Source organism: Cebus imitator, unplaced genomic scaffold, assembly GCF_001604975.1.
Source record: "Cebus imitator isolate Cc_AM_T3 unplaced genomic scaffold, Cebus_imitator-1.0 Scaffold45, whole genome shotgun sequence".
NCBI classification, from domain to species: Eukaryota; Metazoa; Chordata; class Mammalia; order Primates; family Cebidae; genus Cebus; species Cebus imitator.
The window spans coordinates 808,715-825,593 of NW_016107360.1; the positions used below are offsets into that span (position 1 = coordinate 808,715).

The following is a 16,879-nucleotide window of genomic DNA, read 5'->3' on the forward strand; positions in this document are numbered from 1 at the left end:
CCATCAATGATAGACTGGACAAAGAAAATGTGGCACATATACACCATGGAATACTAGCAGTCATAAAAAAACGATGAGTTCATGTCCTTTGTAGGGACATGGATGAATCTGGAAACCATCATTCTCAGCAAACTGACACAAGAACAGAAAACCAAACACCGCATGTTCTCTCTCATAGGTGGGTGTTGAACAATGAGAACATGTGGACTCAGGGAGAGGAGCATCACACACTGGGGTTAGTTGTGGGGGTATAGGGGAGGGACAGCAGCGTCAGAGGAAGGTGGGGTGGGTGGGAGGGATAACATGGGGAGAAATGCCGGGTATAGATGATGGGGGAATAGAGGCAGTAAATCACATGGTTATGTATGCACTTATGCAACAACCCTGCATGTCTTGCACATGTACCCCAGAACCTAAAGTAAAAAATAAAATAAATTATAACTACAAAATTAAAGACAGAGGATTAGAAGTCATTAAAGGTAGGTTAAAGGAATTTTCAGTTTGCAAAAATGTACAAGTGTTCTGGTTGTTAAAAAAAACTTCAGCAGAGAAGGCAGATATCTGTCTACTCTGCTGTGCAAAAAAATATACAGCATAATGAAAGATTGCCTTGCCCAAAATGGCATCATTGCCTTTTATTGAGAAAACACTGCTTAAGCCAGCCTACCTTGGCTTTGAAAAAAACTGTGCATACATTCCTCCATCTTGAGGTGGAACTGCCCTTAAATTCCTTTTTCTCTGAGCTCTTATTTCAAGCAATCTGTTTTGGCACATGGCCCCATTGACTACCAGGCCTTCTGTCATTCTGCATTGCTGGTTTTCACCACATCCTGAATTACTTTGGCTGTTCTTATTGTTTATGAAGAGCTCACATTATGACTGTAGATAATTCAAGTCTAACAGCTATCCATGTTGAGCTCAAATCCCATAACCCACAAATAATCATTGTTAATATTTTGGTTACTTCTAGAAATCTCTTTACCAGCCAACTGTGGTGGCTCACACCTGTAATCCCAGCATTCTGGGAGGCCAAGGCGGGTGTATCAGCTGAGGTCAAGAGTTCAAGAAGCCTGACCATGGTGAAACCCCATCTCTATAAAAAATACAAACATTAACTGGGCATGGTGGCGGCCACTGTAATCCCAGCTACTCAGGAGACTGAGGCAGGAGAATCGCTTGACCTTGGGAGTCGGAGGTTGCAGTGAGCCGAGATTGTACCACTGCACTCCAGCCTGGGTGACAGAGGGACATTCTGTCTCAAACAAAAAAAAACTCTTTACCTCATAAACTCTTGAGAATGGGTGATACTATGCAAATACGATATTTTGAATAATGATGTCTATTTATTCAGCAATATGTTGCTGCCTTGCATACCCATGAGTGTTATACTGGATGATTCTAAAAAGAATTAAAGCCAGCTGATGTTAAAGAATATTTAGTCTACTTCCCAGTTGTTGCTATTATAAACAACAGTTATCAGTGTCTGTATGCACATATATATCTTTGTGCTTTTACCTGATTACATCTTTATCTACTTAGCAAGGGATTAATGGACTAAATAAAAGATGGAGATATTTATATCTATCTTCATCTACCTAGCTTAGAGAGAAAACCAGTCTTCAAAAGGAATATTATATATAATTTATCAAAAATTATGAGTTACTATTTACATACACTTTTAACAATGTTAGCTAGTCAGTTTCATCAGTTTTCTAGATCTTTGTCAATTAGGTAAGTGATAAGTATTTTCATTTTAAAACTTTTAATAGCGAAGTTGAATATTTCCTAATATACTATTGACTTCTAGTATTTCATCAATTATGATGTGTTTTTATCAGAGTGATCTTCAGCGAGTTTTGGTTCTTGCCAAAGTCACACCACTGTGCTAGTCGCTTATGGACCCTTTCTGACATTCTTGAACTCTTTTATTTTCTTCCCTTACACGAGACCCCTTAGACCTTCTCCTGACTCTCTGGATGCCACTTTTTACATTACTCCTGGCTTCCATCGTTAACTGCCTCCCCACACAAAATTATCTGTATACTTTGTATTGAGTTTCTTAAAGTTTCATTTACCATGATCAGTACATTTATCTCTGCAGCCCAGATTTCACTTCTTCCCTCCATGTATATACATTCAAGAAGAAGGTAGGGCCAAATGCTTCGTGTGACTTACATAGCACAAGCTGTACAACATCAGATGTCTATCAAGTCTGATGTAGAATGTAAGGACTGAAGCCAGCTAGGTGCATTCTTCTTATATAAATACTTTCTTTCATTATTAAGCATGTAGAAATTTTCTTGACACTCACAGTTTACCTTCTTCCATTGTTCATTTTTTTCTTTTTTAATGTTGCCCAGGCTGGAATGTCAGCTCACTGCAACCTCCATCTCCTAGAATTAGGCAGTTCTCCCCAGTAGCTGTAATTACAGTCATGCACCAGCACGCCTGACTAATTTTGTATTTTTAGTATAGACGGGGTTTCCACCATGTTGGCTAGGCCAGTCTTGAACTCCCACCTCAGGTGATCCGGCCCAAAGTGCTGGGATTACAGACATGAGTCACCATGCCTGACCTCATTGTTTTTAGAACAACAGCTATCTGGTCTTTCAATATTGTCCTTTGTATAGTAAATACAAGAAGTATATTAAGTTTACTTCTACCTCTATCTTGAGAAAAACAGCAGGCACTCCAAAAACATTAGGAATGCAAACAATACTTGGTCGTAATATCAGTGAAAAAAAGTTTAATGCAAGCTGTAGCAATATTATTAATGTGTAATGTTTTATTTTGTTAATGTAACTTTAAAAACATACCTCTCAACTCAAAAGTCTACAGTTTCAAAATCAAACTTTTCAGTTATGTAATTTCTATCAAAAGCAATAGCAATAATTATCCCAAAGTTTTTAGAAGATGATTATCTTAATAAAAGTTTGTTCCAGGTGGTTGTATTCATTTAAAAGGGCTAATTAAATCTCATGCATAAATTAATTGAGTGAAAAGAGACTCCTGAAGAAGATGACTTCTCCGAAAACTAATTTACTTACAAAACTGTGTGCTGGAGTCTGAAGCCCATAGAGGGAATGATAAGCTAAGAAAAGTATGACTCACTTGAATTCTCATTTCCCTGTATCTGCTAACAAAGGTGACTGTGGGTGGCCCTTTTAATACAGAGATCCTGAAATCACCAGTTAAATCAAGGTGGTTATACACCAACATACAAACATATGAAGGGAGTAGCTAATGAGTAAAGAGTGTTTGTCTTTTCAACTTTGACCGTTGTTGTATACTTGGTGCCTAGCACAGTAGCTGGTGTAAGTATATACACTGCAAACACTTGTAAGTATATACACTGCAAACGCTTGTAAGTATGTACACTGCAAACATTTGTTGTGTATATGAAAGATATTAATCTAATTTGGCCCACTCAAACCTTCTACCTTAATTACATCAAAGTCAAATTAGAAAACAGAAATTCTTAATGTTCTCTTTCTGCGCTTCTAATCAACTGTTTCTAATGGCTACCATTGAAACTTAGAGGAGGACATTTTTGAAGTATCATTGGAAAGTTAATTAAATAAAGAAAAAGGCATTCTTTGGTTCTAGTCTATTAAGTCCATGGGGGAAAAAAAGGTGAGAGATTAAAATACTCTCTCCTAGCCAACATAGCAGCTGGGCTATCAAATACGAATAGCAAGGATTGGAGTCCATGCTACTCAGCCAGGCATGGATAACTGGGTTAGTGAAGGAGGGCAATGGTAATAGCTACCCAAGTAGAAAGCAAAAAGATGTATGAGTCATGTCTGGTCAGTTCTATAGTGTAGAGTATCTGCAAAATACTTGGAAAATGTTAGCAAGCCTGAAGAAAGAACTATGTCCTGGAGTGGGAAGTATCTGGAATTGCATTGAGAATAATGAAATAAAATTTACTGAATGAAGGTTGTTCTTTAGCTTCCATGATTAAGAATATACTTTGGAAAGAACCAGACTTATAGTGATAAGATGTAGTGAAGGCAAGGGTATGGAACAAAAATGAAGGACACTGTGGTGGGAGTATGAAATGAAACAACTAATTTGTATTATATTGGAAACATGAAGTACACAAGGCCAAGTACAGTGGCTTATGCCTGTAATCCCAGCACTTTGGGATGCTGAGGCAGTAGGATCACTTGAGCCCAGTAGTTAAAGACCAGCCTGGGCAACATAGGAAAACCCTGTCTCTACAAAAATTACAAAAAAAATAGGTAGGCATGTTGGCACACACCTGTGGTCCCAGCTACTTGGGAGGCTAAAGTGGGAAGATCACTTGAGCACCCCGGAGGTCGAGACTGCAGTCAGCCATAATTGCACCACTGCACTCAAGTCTTAACGATAGAGTGAAACCCTGTCTCAAAAAAAGAAAAAAAAAAAAAAAAAGGAAAAAATATACAGGAGCATGTGTACATCTATTCTTGTGTGTCATTCTTTGAAATTTTATGTGACTCTTACACTTCACATGTACTTTCATTATTTTCTTTCATTTGACAGAATTGATCAGTTCTGCAAATGCTGTTCTCAATTTCAGTATTATCCTAACTGTAATTACCTTTCTCTTTTCAGCCCCTGGAGGAACACGCATAGATGATGGTGACAAGACCAAGATGACCAACCACTGTGTGTTTTCAGCAAATGAAGATCATGAAACCATCCGAAACTATGCTCAGGTAGAGCTTATTTGAGAGATTGCCCTTGAAGCATTGAAGAGGATTGAGGGAAACACTACAGAATCTCTATAGCCCACTCACTTTTTAAATAGGAGTCTTAGATAGATTTTAAACATGAAAAGAATGGGCATTCAAACTACAAGAATAGGCCTAGTAGCATGGCTCACACCTGTAATCCCAGCACTTAAGGAGGCCAAGGCAGGCGGATCACTTGAGGTCAGGAGTTTGCGACCAGCCTAGCCAACGTGGTGAAATCCTGTCTCTACTAAAAAATACAAAAATTAGCCAGGTATGGTGGCAGCCACCTATAATCCCAGCTACTTGGGAAGCTGAGGCAGGAGAATTAGGAACTAGGTTAAGAAAGCATTTCCAGAGTTATTAAAATAACCAATATTTGCAAAATCCCCATTTAAATAAAAACATCATTCCACTTACAAAACTGTCTAGAATCCTGCTGATACAATTGCAAACCCTGCATTAGAGTTCTAACAGGATTATGGGGGACAGCCATCCTGTATTGCCAGTAAATTATAACATTTTTTGCTCATCTGCTAGAAGCATATTGTTGTCCACCTAGAGTGGAATCTGTCCTGCACTTTGCTCTCCTCTCCATCGCATCATTATCTAAGTGATGATATCTTTAACAGCTTCATTTCAGTGATTTTCAATCTCTGCATCTCACAGTTTGAAAATCACATTTATTTTCATCAAAGTTTTTTTTTCCTATCTACTATATTCTTGAATGAATTTGTTTTCTCCTACATGTGCATTTTGATCCTATTTTTTTCCCCCTAGGTCATGGTAACATCTTTGAAATGCGTATAGTTCTCATATTTCAGTGTGAGAGTATTTAACTATACATATTTATTAATGTAGATCTACGGTGTCATCATGGTGAGTTCCTATATCTCCTATGCCTTTTTGGTTGACCTAATATTTTATGGTTCTGTTTTATGTTTAGGTCTTCAATAAACTCATCAGGAGATATAAGTATTTGGAAAAGGCATTTGAAGATGAAATGAAAAAGGTAAAATTCAGATACAATGCCTACCTGTTTTATAGTAATGAAATGGAAGGGGATAAAAATTTTAAATGTACAATGATACTCCAAAGTGCCATATACATAGTAACATGAATGTGAAACACATAGTAAGTTCGTAATAAATGTTTAATAAATAGATGAGTGTGAAAGATCATAATTTAATAGCCATAGGAAGAAATATGTAATTATTCTGCATTTTTTCCATTAATATTTAATGTAAGACAGTGTGCTTTGTTCAGTAAGAATAGTTTTATGGACTATAATCTCTGATCTTACAGAGGTTAAAAATTAAAATGAAAACTAGAATCAAGATAAAGTGATTTAAGTAGTTAAAGCCTGTGAAAGAACATAGCACAGCAGCTAATGTTCAGTAAAATTCTTTGATTTTTTTTGTAGCAAAGGGAATAAAAACATATCTTTGGAGATAAGAGTGTATGGGTGTAAATCTCAGTGCTCTTTCTTATCAGGGAAATAGCTGTAATAAGAGGCATACCTCGTGGTGGTTGTGGGAATTATATGGGATAACACATAAGGGGCTCAGTGTAGTAATTGGTCTCTAGTCAAATCAACAGTAGCATCTCCTTAAAAGATGGCCTCTTTTGAGTAATTGCATGTTCCCTCTTCCAGTTGGTAACTCCTGTATTTATGTATAGCACCCACTACATTTACTTGTTTCAGATTTGTCATTGTTTCCAATTTTAATATCTAACTAAACTAAAAAAGTAAAAAAGTTAGCATAACATATATTTCTTCCCTATTTACTTACTCTCCCCATTTCTCCCCTTCCCTGCTCCACCCCATTCAAAGTGGTTCCATGTATAATATTGAAGAGCAATTTGGCAATAGTCATTAAAAGAAATTTTTCTTATATGACCCATGACCCAGCCATCATGGATTGATAAGAATCTATTTCCATGGATATATAAAGCTATATGTATAAAGATGTCACTGAAGTATTGAAAAATAGCCTAAATGTTCATTGGTGGGAGAGGAAGACTGGTTAATTAAATTACAGTCTATCTATTCAATAGAATACTATGCAGTCTTTTAAATAATGAGGCATAACTCCATGTATTAATAAGGGAAATTGTGCATAACAAATTAAATGGAAACGCAAGATACAAAGCAGCTATTTGGTAGTAGTTTGACCTTGGGCAAATTAGTTAATGTCTTTGTACCTTAATGTTTTGTAATTGGAGATCGAGCCTGTTGTAGGTATTAATACACATAAATTGATCAGAAGAGTATCTGGTCCACTCAGCAAGCTTTAGCTATCATCAGCATATAATGCAATAAAAAACAATATGTGTGTATACATGCAATTATGTTTTGATGTTGATTAAATTATGTTTTTGTTGTATTTTAGTGTTAATATAATTGGACAATGTGGTTATTATTTTTAAGATGACCTAATTTTTCTACCACTTCTATGTGATTAAGTATATTTTAAAGGAATATGATTACATTTGTGAGCTTAAGGAAGTGGTGTTAAAATTTTATTTTAGAGGCTATTTTTTATTATTCTCGTTTAAATATTGTTTATTTTTATAATGGAGGAAAAGGACAAATTGACATGAAGTCTCTATGTTATGATAGTTCTTTCACTCTTCCCCATTCTTGGTGCTCCTTGGAACTTAAGCCTTTGAAACACTCATTCCCTCACTCCCTGGCACTTACTTAGATGGTAACTTCTTTTTAATCTGTTGAGAATCTAGTAGGTATAAATTGAGATTCAAATGGACTGGTTTGGTTTCGGTTCTGTCACTTACACATAATGTAAATAGTCTATCATACAATAATTCTTCAATTGTTGGGGCATAGTAAATTAATATTTTCTTACCTCCTACGCAGTTAGTGGAATATTGTATCATTAGGATGGAGACACTTGTTTTATCAATGCCAGTGATTTTTGCATTGGTGCAAAATCATGGAAAATCTGCAAGGCCCCTGCAGTGATAGTGGCCTCTGAGGAATTTCCATGGCAAGCCTAGTTAGTAACTGGTGAAATGGAGAAAGTAACAGTAGAATGTAGTCAAAGCACAAAGCAGAGGAGAGTTAGGAAAGAGAAGGGCGTCCCACAGTTTAAATTCCAAACTCTTAGAATTTGAGTTTTATGTTTTGTTTGCCTTTAGCTTACATTCAAACATTCTAGGGTTGCTACTTTTTCAGGTCCCCCTGCCTCTTGGGGCAAGAAAATCTAAAAGTTGACAAAAAGAAAATCAAGGACCTAGAAAACAGCTTTCTCCCTCAGCAGTCTTGTTTTGAAGACTGTTGTGTTCTGTGAGCTCAGAATAGTATATATTAAACGTCAAAGCTTAACATCAACTCTTTCCTGGTTTTTTGTATTTGTGGGGCTGTTTGTTTGTATGTTTTTGCCACAAAAATTCTATTCAGAGAAAATGGGTACATGTAGCAGGGGAAGAGGTAGTCACCCAAAGAAGTGGAAAAATTTGAAAAACAATACATTTCAGAAAACATGTCCATTGTGTATATTTAACCCTTTTGCATGCACATAGTCAAACGTAAATCCATCTGTTTACATGTCATCCAAATATCTCTTTTCCTTCCCATGAACGTTATCTACAGCTGTGAGCAAATGAACTGAGAAGAGAGGAACCCTGCCTGCTCAACTCACTTTCCACAGCATCCAGTTTATCATGACATGAAATTATGCTTTGCATATGACCTACTGTGTGTGTGCCACTTAGCCATGGATGTTCACACTGTTTATCTTCCAACTTCAGTCTTTTGCTTCATAGACATGATTTCATTTTGTTTTTTTGTTTTTTGTTTTTTTTTGACCCACAGCTTCTCCTCTTTCTTAAAGCCTTTTCTGAAACAGAGCAAACAAAGTTGGCGATGCTGTCAGGGATTCTGCTGGGCAATGGCACCCTGCCCGCCACCATCCTCACCAGTCTCTTCACTGACAGCTTAGTCAAAGAAGGTAAGGAGGCTCCTGTTTTCTCACCTGTCAGACAACAAAAGAAGAATCAAGCCACAGAGAGTTAGAAAATGCCAGTGGCTCTTTTTGGTGTCTCTACTACTCATTCTTCACACAAGAGAATATCTGTGGATGTGTGTATATCGCCTTTCAAATAATAAAAGGAGTGGACTTGTTAACTGTAGGAAATTTGAAGGAAAAAGTATGCATACCTGTGCAAAGACGTATTAAGAAAGACTAATAGCAAATTAAAATCTCATATGGAAGACTTGATGCCTAGGTCAAATACCCTGAAACTGACCTGGTCTAAATAATTTCTCTCAGCTTAGATGCTCCTGGCATATTAGGTTAGGACAGTTCTTCATTTTGGAAGAATATTTTGTTCTTTCTGGGACATCTAATCTTTTTGCCCTTTGACACAAAATGGCAGCCTTTAACTGTCCCCGCTGTTACAACAACCAAAAATATCCCCCTCTCAAGGTCTAGAGGAACTGATGTTCACATATTCATTTTGATTGCACTTTTTAAGATACACATTGTCTCAGTTTTAGAAAACAGTTTTGTCTCAGTTTTAGAAAACAGTTTTAAGTCTGCTGCATTGGAAGGACTCTTGTTTTAATTTTAAGGCATTAAAAGAGTTGGACAGGCATGCATACCATGATTTGGTTATAGAATAAAACAAAAGTGGGGCTGTTTACTTGTAGGAGGAGAATGATAGTCAAATTACAATGCAACACAAAACACAGTTATTTTTCCTTAATAATAAATTAAAAGAGCTTTTGTGAGAACATCTGTTTCTTCTGAGAAGTTAAAAAGTTTTCCTCCTACATATATGAAGCCCTAGCCTCATTCATGCCTGTAGTGAAAGAAAGGGGCTATAGTTTTCTTATTGCTAAGAAAAGAATAGTAAATTGAGAGTCAATTGGTCTTATTCAGAGACTCTCTCTAGTTTTTAGCTTAAAAATCACTCAGATTTATGACAATTCAGACTCTATAACTGTTGGATGTTATTAGTATTATGACATTTTAAAGTATTTCCCTGAAGAAAATTCACAGTACAACACACTTCTTATTTTTGCTGTTTGCCATTTTACACACAGAAAATCAACATAAAATACAAATGTCAATTATTAATTATTTTTATATTATCCTAGCCAACATAACAGAAAATAATTGCCTTTCTAGTTCTTTTTAAAACCTGTGATGTCTGTAACTTCCTTTGTGATATATCCAACAGTTACATTATTAGATGGATAGACATGTGATAAAGCAAATATGGCAAAATATTAGTTGTAGAAACTAGATGGTAGGCATATGAGTGTTCATTGTTCAATTTGTTCAGCTTTTCTGTATGTCTAGAAATTATTACAGTAAAATATTGGGGGCATGATGAGAAGAAAAATAACTTTGCTATGGAAGTAACATAGTGTCTCTGTCATATGGCTTTTCCTTAAACTCTACCATCTTTTAGAAACTGGAGGTTTAAACTGTTGCTTCCTAATTGAAAAGGGATTGAGAAATAGACTGGATATGGTGACTCATGACTATAATCCTAACAATTTTGGAAGCTGGGGTAAGAAGATTGCTTGAGGCCAGGAGTTTGAGACCAGTCTGGGCAATATAGCAAGACTTTTTTCTCTACAAAAAAAAAAAAAAATTAAAGAACTAGCCAGGTGTGTTGGCACACCTGTGCAACCCCAGCTGCTCGAGAGACTGAGGCAAGAGGATTGCTTGAGCCCAGGTGTTTGAGGCTTCAGTGAGCTGTGATCCCATCATCTTACTACAGCCTGGGCAACAGAGAAAGACCATCTAAAATAAAAAGAGAGAGAAAGAAAATGATTAAGAAATTATACTTTTCCCCAACTCCCTATCCAATAAATGGCTAGGTGAGATGGGATTATTCTATTCAGTAGAGGAGTAACTATAAAGAAAGTTAAATCTCAATTTTAGACTCCTAGTTTCAAGCATACTTTTTCTTTAGTTACAGTACAGATTACAGCCTAGTGTTAATTTGTATTAAAATTTATGTTGGGTTTTTTGTTGTTGTTTTTGATACAGAGTCTTGGTCTTGTCACCCAGGCTGGAGTGCAATGGGGTGATTTTGGCTCACTGCACCCTCTGCCTCTGGGGTTTAAGCGATTCTCCTGCCCCAGCCTCCCGAGTAGCTGTAATTACTCGGCCACCACACCCAGCTAATTTTGTATTTTTGGTAGAGACGGGATTACGCCATGTTGGCCAGACTGGTCTGGAACTCCAGACCTCGTGATCCGCCCACCTCGGCCTCCCAAACTATATTGGTTTTATAAGCTAATGATAATGCTAAAAATTCATTTTAAAAAGTTGTTTAACATAAACTTTCAGTTTACGTGTAATGCATGTATTATTGTCATAGCCATTTTTTTAAAACTTAGTTTCTCTGCTTATTCAAGAGAAGAAAATCAGGTTTAGTTGGTGGCTATCTGACTGATAGGGCAATTAAATGCTTTTACCTTCCAGTTACTAGAAGACCTGGGTCAAATTAATATATAAGGATGTATTTCTTATGTAATAATAAATAGAAAATTAGGACAGACTTCAGGCTGAACAGTAATATTACTCAGGACTTAAGTATTTTCTTCTGTTATCATTCAGAGCATTAACTTCATCCCAAGGATGGTGCCCCCTCTAGGTGTTATAAGATGTCTGTTGATACACTTATGGAAGATTCTTCCTGGTTCAGGTTCGGTGGAGGAACACATCTCCTGAGCATAGGATAATTTATCTTTCCTTCAGCTGATTGGCTGCCACAGACTGCATAACCAGTGCAGGTCTGTAGCAATTGCCAGGAGGGTGCCTTGGGCAGATGAGGCTAAGTGAGGTCACTAAATTAATCATCAGAAAGAGGTGGTACTAGGACTTAGAGTAATCAATAGTCACCCGACCTGGATAAAATGGGACTTCTCTTAGGATAAAGGTAAAGAGAATAGAGGCTGCATAGGCCACCAACGAAGTGGAACCTTCAGTTTAGAAAACTCAGTTCAATTTTTCAACTACATCTTAACTTTTCATTAAATAACCACACCCTAAATTTAGAAATTTGAAGTGCTCGAAGAACTGTCTTCTTGTGATCTGATTATTTCTATTTGGAAATAAGTGATAATATACATGTGGACATGTGATTGAATGGCTTCCTGATTTAACATAACTAGCTTAATAACCGTTTTTTAAAATTCAGAAAAGTTTAGCTTGAAACAGCCTTGATATTTTTATAGCTTAACTCAGGAATATTTTAAAATGCTTTTTATGGCAGGGCACAATGGCTTATGGCTGTAATCCCAGCACTTTCGGAGGCCGAGGCAGGTGGATCACCTGAGGTCAGGGGTTCAGGACTAGCCTGGCCAACATAGTGAAACCCTGTCTCTACTAAAAGTACAAAAATTAGCTGGGTTTGATGGTGCATGCCTGTAATCCCAGCTACTTGGGAGGCAGAGACAAGAGAATCACTTGAATCTAGGAGACGGAGGTTGCAGTGAGCCGAGATCATGCCAATGCCCTCCAGAATGGGCAGCAGAGTGAGACTCCATCTCAAAAAACTAATAATAGTAAATAAAATCCTTTTTATAAAAAGCAAAACCAAAGTAAATGATGCATGTTTGTCTATTTGTAGCAATAATTATTTTATCTATCACTCTCAGTGTTCTTGTACTGGCATCCTTTATTAGCAAATTAGTGATAAAGGTTGACATTGCAGTTTTGTGTCTACTAATTTACTTTCTTGTGCCTCAAGATCGCTGTTATAAACATGAAATACTTATGAACTAGAGGGTGAAATAAAAGGTAATAGCCCCAGAGATACTGGGTGTTTTTGACCAAGGTAAAATAAAATAAACTTACAGTTAGACCGTGTTGGTTGGATTAAAGGAGTCAAAGTTTAAAAATATTTTAATTTATTTTCCTTTTCTTGAAAATGTTCTATTTTCAGTAATGAGGGGAACTTTGCCTAGAGGTCTATTGACTTTTCCTGTGTACCAAATTTAGTCTTTTAGTTATTTACGCATTTCAGGAAACCTGATTGCTTCGCACAGCATCACAATTGGTTTTGCCCATAAAAGGAATTCTCTTTCGTTTTTGAACAGGCATTGCAGCCTCATTTGCTGTCAAGCTTTTTAAAGCATGGATGGCAGAAAAAGATGCCAACTCTGTTACCTCGTCTTTGAGAAAAGCCAACTTAGACAAGAGGCTGCTCGTAAGTGTTTTCTGGTCAAAGAGTTGTATGTATGATGCCTTTCTTGGAGCGTAAGCAATGCCTGCAATGTAGTATATGAGTAAGATCCCTGGATCTGTGTCAGCTTGAAGTACTGTTTCTTTTATTTCTGTGTAATTGGTAGTAGAAACTAATTTCATTTAATATTTATTGTGTCAACAAATGGCACAATAAAATTAAAGAATCTTAGGCTTTCAAATTTGCGAGTTTGTTCACATAGTATTAGCATTTCATCAAAATTAAGACTTAGTTTTATGGTTGTAACTTTTATTTTTTGAGACACAGTCTCTGTCACCCAGGTTGGAGTGCAGTGGCACAGTCTCACTCACTGCAACCTCCGCCTCCTGGGTTCAAATGATTCTCCTGCCTCAGCCTCCTGAGTAGCTGGGATTACAGACACTTGCCACCACACTCAGCTAATTTTTGTATTTTTTTAGTAGAGACGGGATTTCACCATGTTGGCCAGGATGGTTTTAAACTCCTGACCTCAGGTGATCCACTCACCTCAGCCTCCCAAAGTGCTGGGATTACAGGTGTGAGCCACCACACCCAGCCTATAACCATAACTTTCTAGACATTTTAAGGTTTTAATACGATGAAAATTTCATCAATCTCACTTCATCAAATACTTGTGGTGTCTGTCTTGAGTAGCAGTCAGAGTGCACTAATTGCAAATGTGTGTTAATAGTGTGCTAAAAAATAAAAGTTTAAACAAGATTTCTCTGGAAATACTTAAGCTGTACAGAAGTCTAGATTCTAGTTCGTAATAATTTTCATTCCTCACACATTTACCGAATGCCAACTCTGCTGGGCATGGTACCACAAGCTGCAAAGCCCATAGAGGACTGGATAGAAAAGTTCCTAGCCCTCGTGGAACCTACTTTCTAGTGGACTTAGTGCAAATCCCTATAAATAGAAGCAAAATTTGCAGAAAATTAGGGAATAATTTCCTGAGAAAGGTGGAGGTTCATATAAAGAGAGCATATCTCTTGTCCATGAGGCTGTGGGTTGTCTGTAGGTTAGCTCTATCTTGGCTAAGCCTGGCTCGTTTCCACATGCCTTTTCAATTCGGGGACCAAGACTGAAGGAGCAGCTCCCATTTGGGCCAGTCTGTCTTCAAGGCAGAGTACTGGAACACAGCGACTGAACTGAACCTCTCAAGTACCTTAAAAACTCACCTATGGATTATTGCCGTGTCTGGCAATAGACTAGGAAAATCCAGTCCACTAATAGGCTTCTTCTCCACCTCTGCAGATAGACATAGCAAGGAGGGGGTTCTCTTAGTACCCTCTTGAAGGAGAGGAGGTGGATAATTGGAAACAAAGATACAATCTTTCCAGTTATTTCTTAAAGCAGTAGTTTTCTTAAATATACTTACAACCATAGCTGGTTAACTTAATTAGATTGCTTCATTCACAAAATTCCTTTTCTTTTTGGAAACACATGTCATTTAGCTGTTTTTATTAGGGTGTGTGTGTATGTGTATATGTGTGTGTGTTTATATATATATATATGAAACATAGGTGATGGTTTCTGCAAGAAACATATAAACTGGGGGAGGACAGGTTAGTTCCTATGCACTATTCCTGCCTGATGGTTGTCAAATCAACAAGAGAATGAGAAACTAGTGAGTCTGTTCCACTCTTAAGAAGGAAATTTTATTTCATGAACATATACAACAAGATCCTCTTTAACTCTGAACTACTACATTTTAGGAAAATTAGTGTTTCACTAGACTTTAGCTATCACCCACTATTATAATACAGAAGAAAGAACAATTTATAGCAACTCAGAGAGGAGAGGGGATGGGAGAAGCCAGCCCTTATTACTGACAAAGCAAATGGTGATTAAGAAATTGAAGATAGCCGGGCGCGGTGGCTCAAGCCTGTAATCCCAGCACTTTGGGAGGCAGAGGCGGGTGGATCACAAGGTCAAGAGATCGAGACCATACTGGTCAACATGGTGAAACCCCGTCTCTACTAAAAATACAAAACATTAGCTGGGCATGGTGGCGCATGCCTGTAATCCCAGCTACTGAGGAGGTTGAGGCAGGAGAATTGCCTGAACCCAGGAGGCGGAGGTTGCGGTGAGCCGAGATCGTGCCATTGCACTCCAGCCTGGGTAACAAGAGTGAAACTCCGTCTCAAAAAAAAAAAAAAAAAAGAAATTGAAGATATTGCTCTCTTCCTTTGTTTATTCATTAAGTATGTATTGATCATATTATATGCCAGAAAATTCCAAGAGCTGGGGAGATTGAAAGGAACCAAACGTATAGACCCTTTCCTTCATAAAGCTTATTCTATTTCAGGAGAATGGGCCATAAACTAAAACCCATTAAATATGTATTATAATAAAGGTAAAAATTAAGTAGGGGCCGGGTGTGTTGGTAATCCCAGCACTTTGGGAAGCTGAGGTGGGTGGATCACTTGAGGTCAGGAGTTCAAGACCAGCCTGGCCAACATGTTGAAAACTCGTCTCTACTAAACATACAAAAAATTAGCCAGGAGTGGTGGCACACACCTGTAATCCCAGCTACTTCGGAGACTGAGACAGGAGAATCACTTGAACCTGGGAGGCAGAAGTTGCAGTGAGCCAAAATTGTGCCACTTCACTCCATCTTGGAAGACAGAGCAAGACTCCGTCTCAAAACAAAACCATATTAAGTAGCAAAGAGTTAAAGAGCTTCCAAATGTGGGCTGTTAATTTTTGGTGGTGGAAAGACCTCTGTGATGACATTTGTATAAAGACTTGAGGGTGGTGCAAAGTAAGCTGTTTAAATATCTCCACATACAGCATTCCAGGCAAACTGAACGAGAATGGGAAGGCCTTGGGGCATGGCTATTGGGGACTCCATGGGGAGGGCAGAAGTGTAGAAGATCAGCCTAGAGAAATAACAAGACCCATATCATCTGGAGCTTTGGCTTGTATTCCAAATGAGATAGAAAGCTTTTGGAAATTCTCTGCAGAATGGTGTGTAATGTGATTTTTGAGCTTCAACAGCATCACTCTGGCTGTCACTTTAGGAATAGACTCAGGAGCAAGAGCAAAAGCAGGGAGACCTTAATCCAGGGATGAGATGATAGAGATTTGTACCAGGGTAGGGTTTCTCTGAAAAATACAAACCATGTTCCAAGCCAAAAAAATGACACGGTGTGATTTAGACTGGCTTCCCCTCAACTTAATCTGAATAATTTTCAGTGTATTATATACTATTCTTAAGAATTTGGGCCGGGCATGGTGGCTCACACCTGTAATCGCAGCACTTTGGGAGGCCGAGGCGGGCCAATCATTTGAGGTTGAGGTTCAAGACCCGCCTGACCAATGTGGTAAAACCTCGTGTCAACTAAAAATGCAAAAATTAGCCAGCGGTGGTAGTGTGTACCTATAATCCCAGCTACTTGGGGGGCTGAGGCAGGAGAATCGCTTAAATCCAGGAGGTAGAGGTTGCGGTGAGCTGATATTGTGCCACTTCACTCCAGCCATGGCAATGGAGTAAAACTCTGTCTCAAAAAAATAATAATAATAAAACTGGGAATGTAGTTCCTAAGTGAAGTACAAGTATTGTGTTTAATGGCATATTGCTCTGGACATAACTTTAAGTCAAACTTTGCAATCACACTCTTCCAAATAGAATATTGAGTGCTACCACAGAATAATGGAATAAATATTGACTTTGGGGCACACAGCTCTATTTTTAAATATTTTTGGCGGCATAAATTGGGTCAAGCTGCTTAACCTTTTTGAAACTAGAAAAATGTCCGCTTTACACAATTATTATGAGGAAAGTGCCAGTACATTCTGATTCATAGAAAAAACTCAATAAAAATAAATTAGTTCCCTGCCCTACAGATTTGGAAGATCTGGACCAGTAGAGGAGATATCAGTGACGCAGTTTCAGTGTGGTATAAAATATTTGCTTTATTATGAATGTGTGTTTGATAGCTGCTCCC

The 16,879-nt window shown here is 37.7% G+C and overlaps 1 protein-coding gene across 3 annotated transcripts in view; it reads left to right on the forward strand.

Annotated features, from left to right (window-relative positions):
• The window catches only part of BZW2 (basic leucine zipper and W2 domains 2), a 63,732-nt gene that overhangs the window by 34,937 nt on the left and 11,916 nt on the right, over positions 1-16,879 (forward strand). For all 3 annotated transcript variants that reach the window (XM_017526914.2, XM_017526913.2, XM_017526911.1), the window contains exons 4-7: positions 4,600-4,703; positions 5,665-5,730; positions 8,554-8,689; positions 12,802-12,911. In XM_017526914.2, coding sequence (XP_017382403.1) covers positions 4,600-4,703; positions 5,665-5,730; positions 8,554-8,689; positions 12,802-12,911 — 416 coding nt within the window. The remainder of the gene's footprint in view (positions 1-4,599; positions 4,704-5,664; positions 5,731-8,553; positions 8,690-12,801; positions 12,912-16,879) is intronic.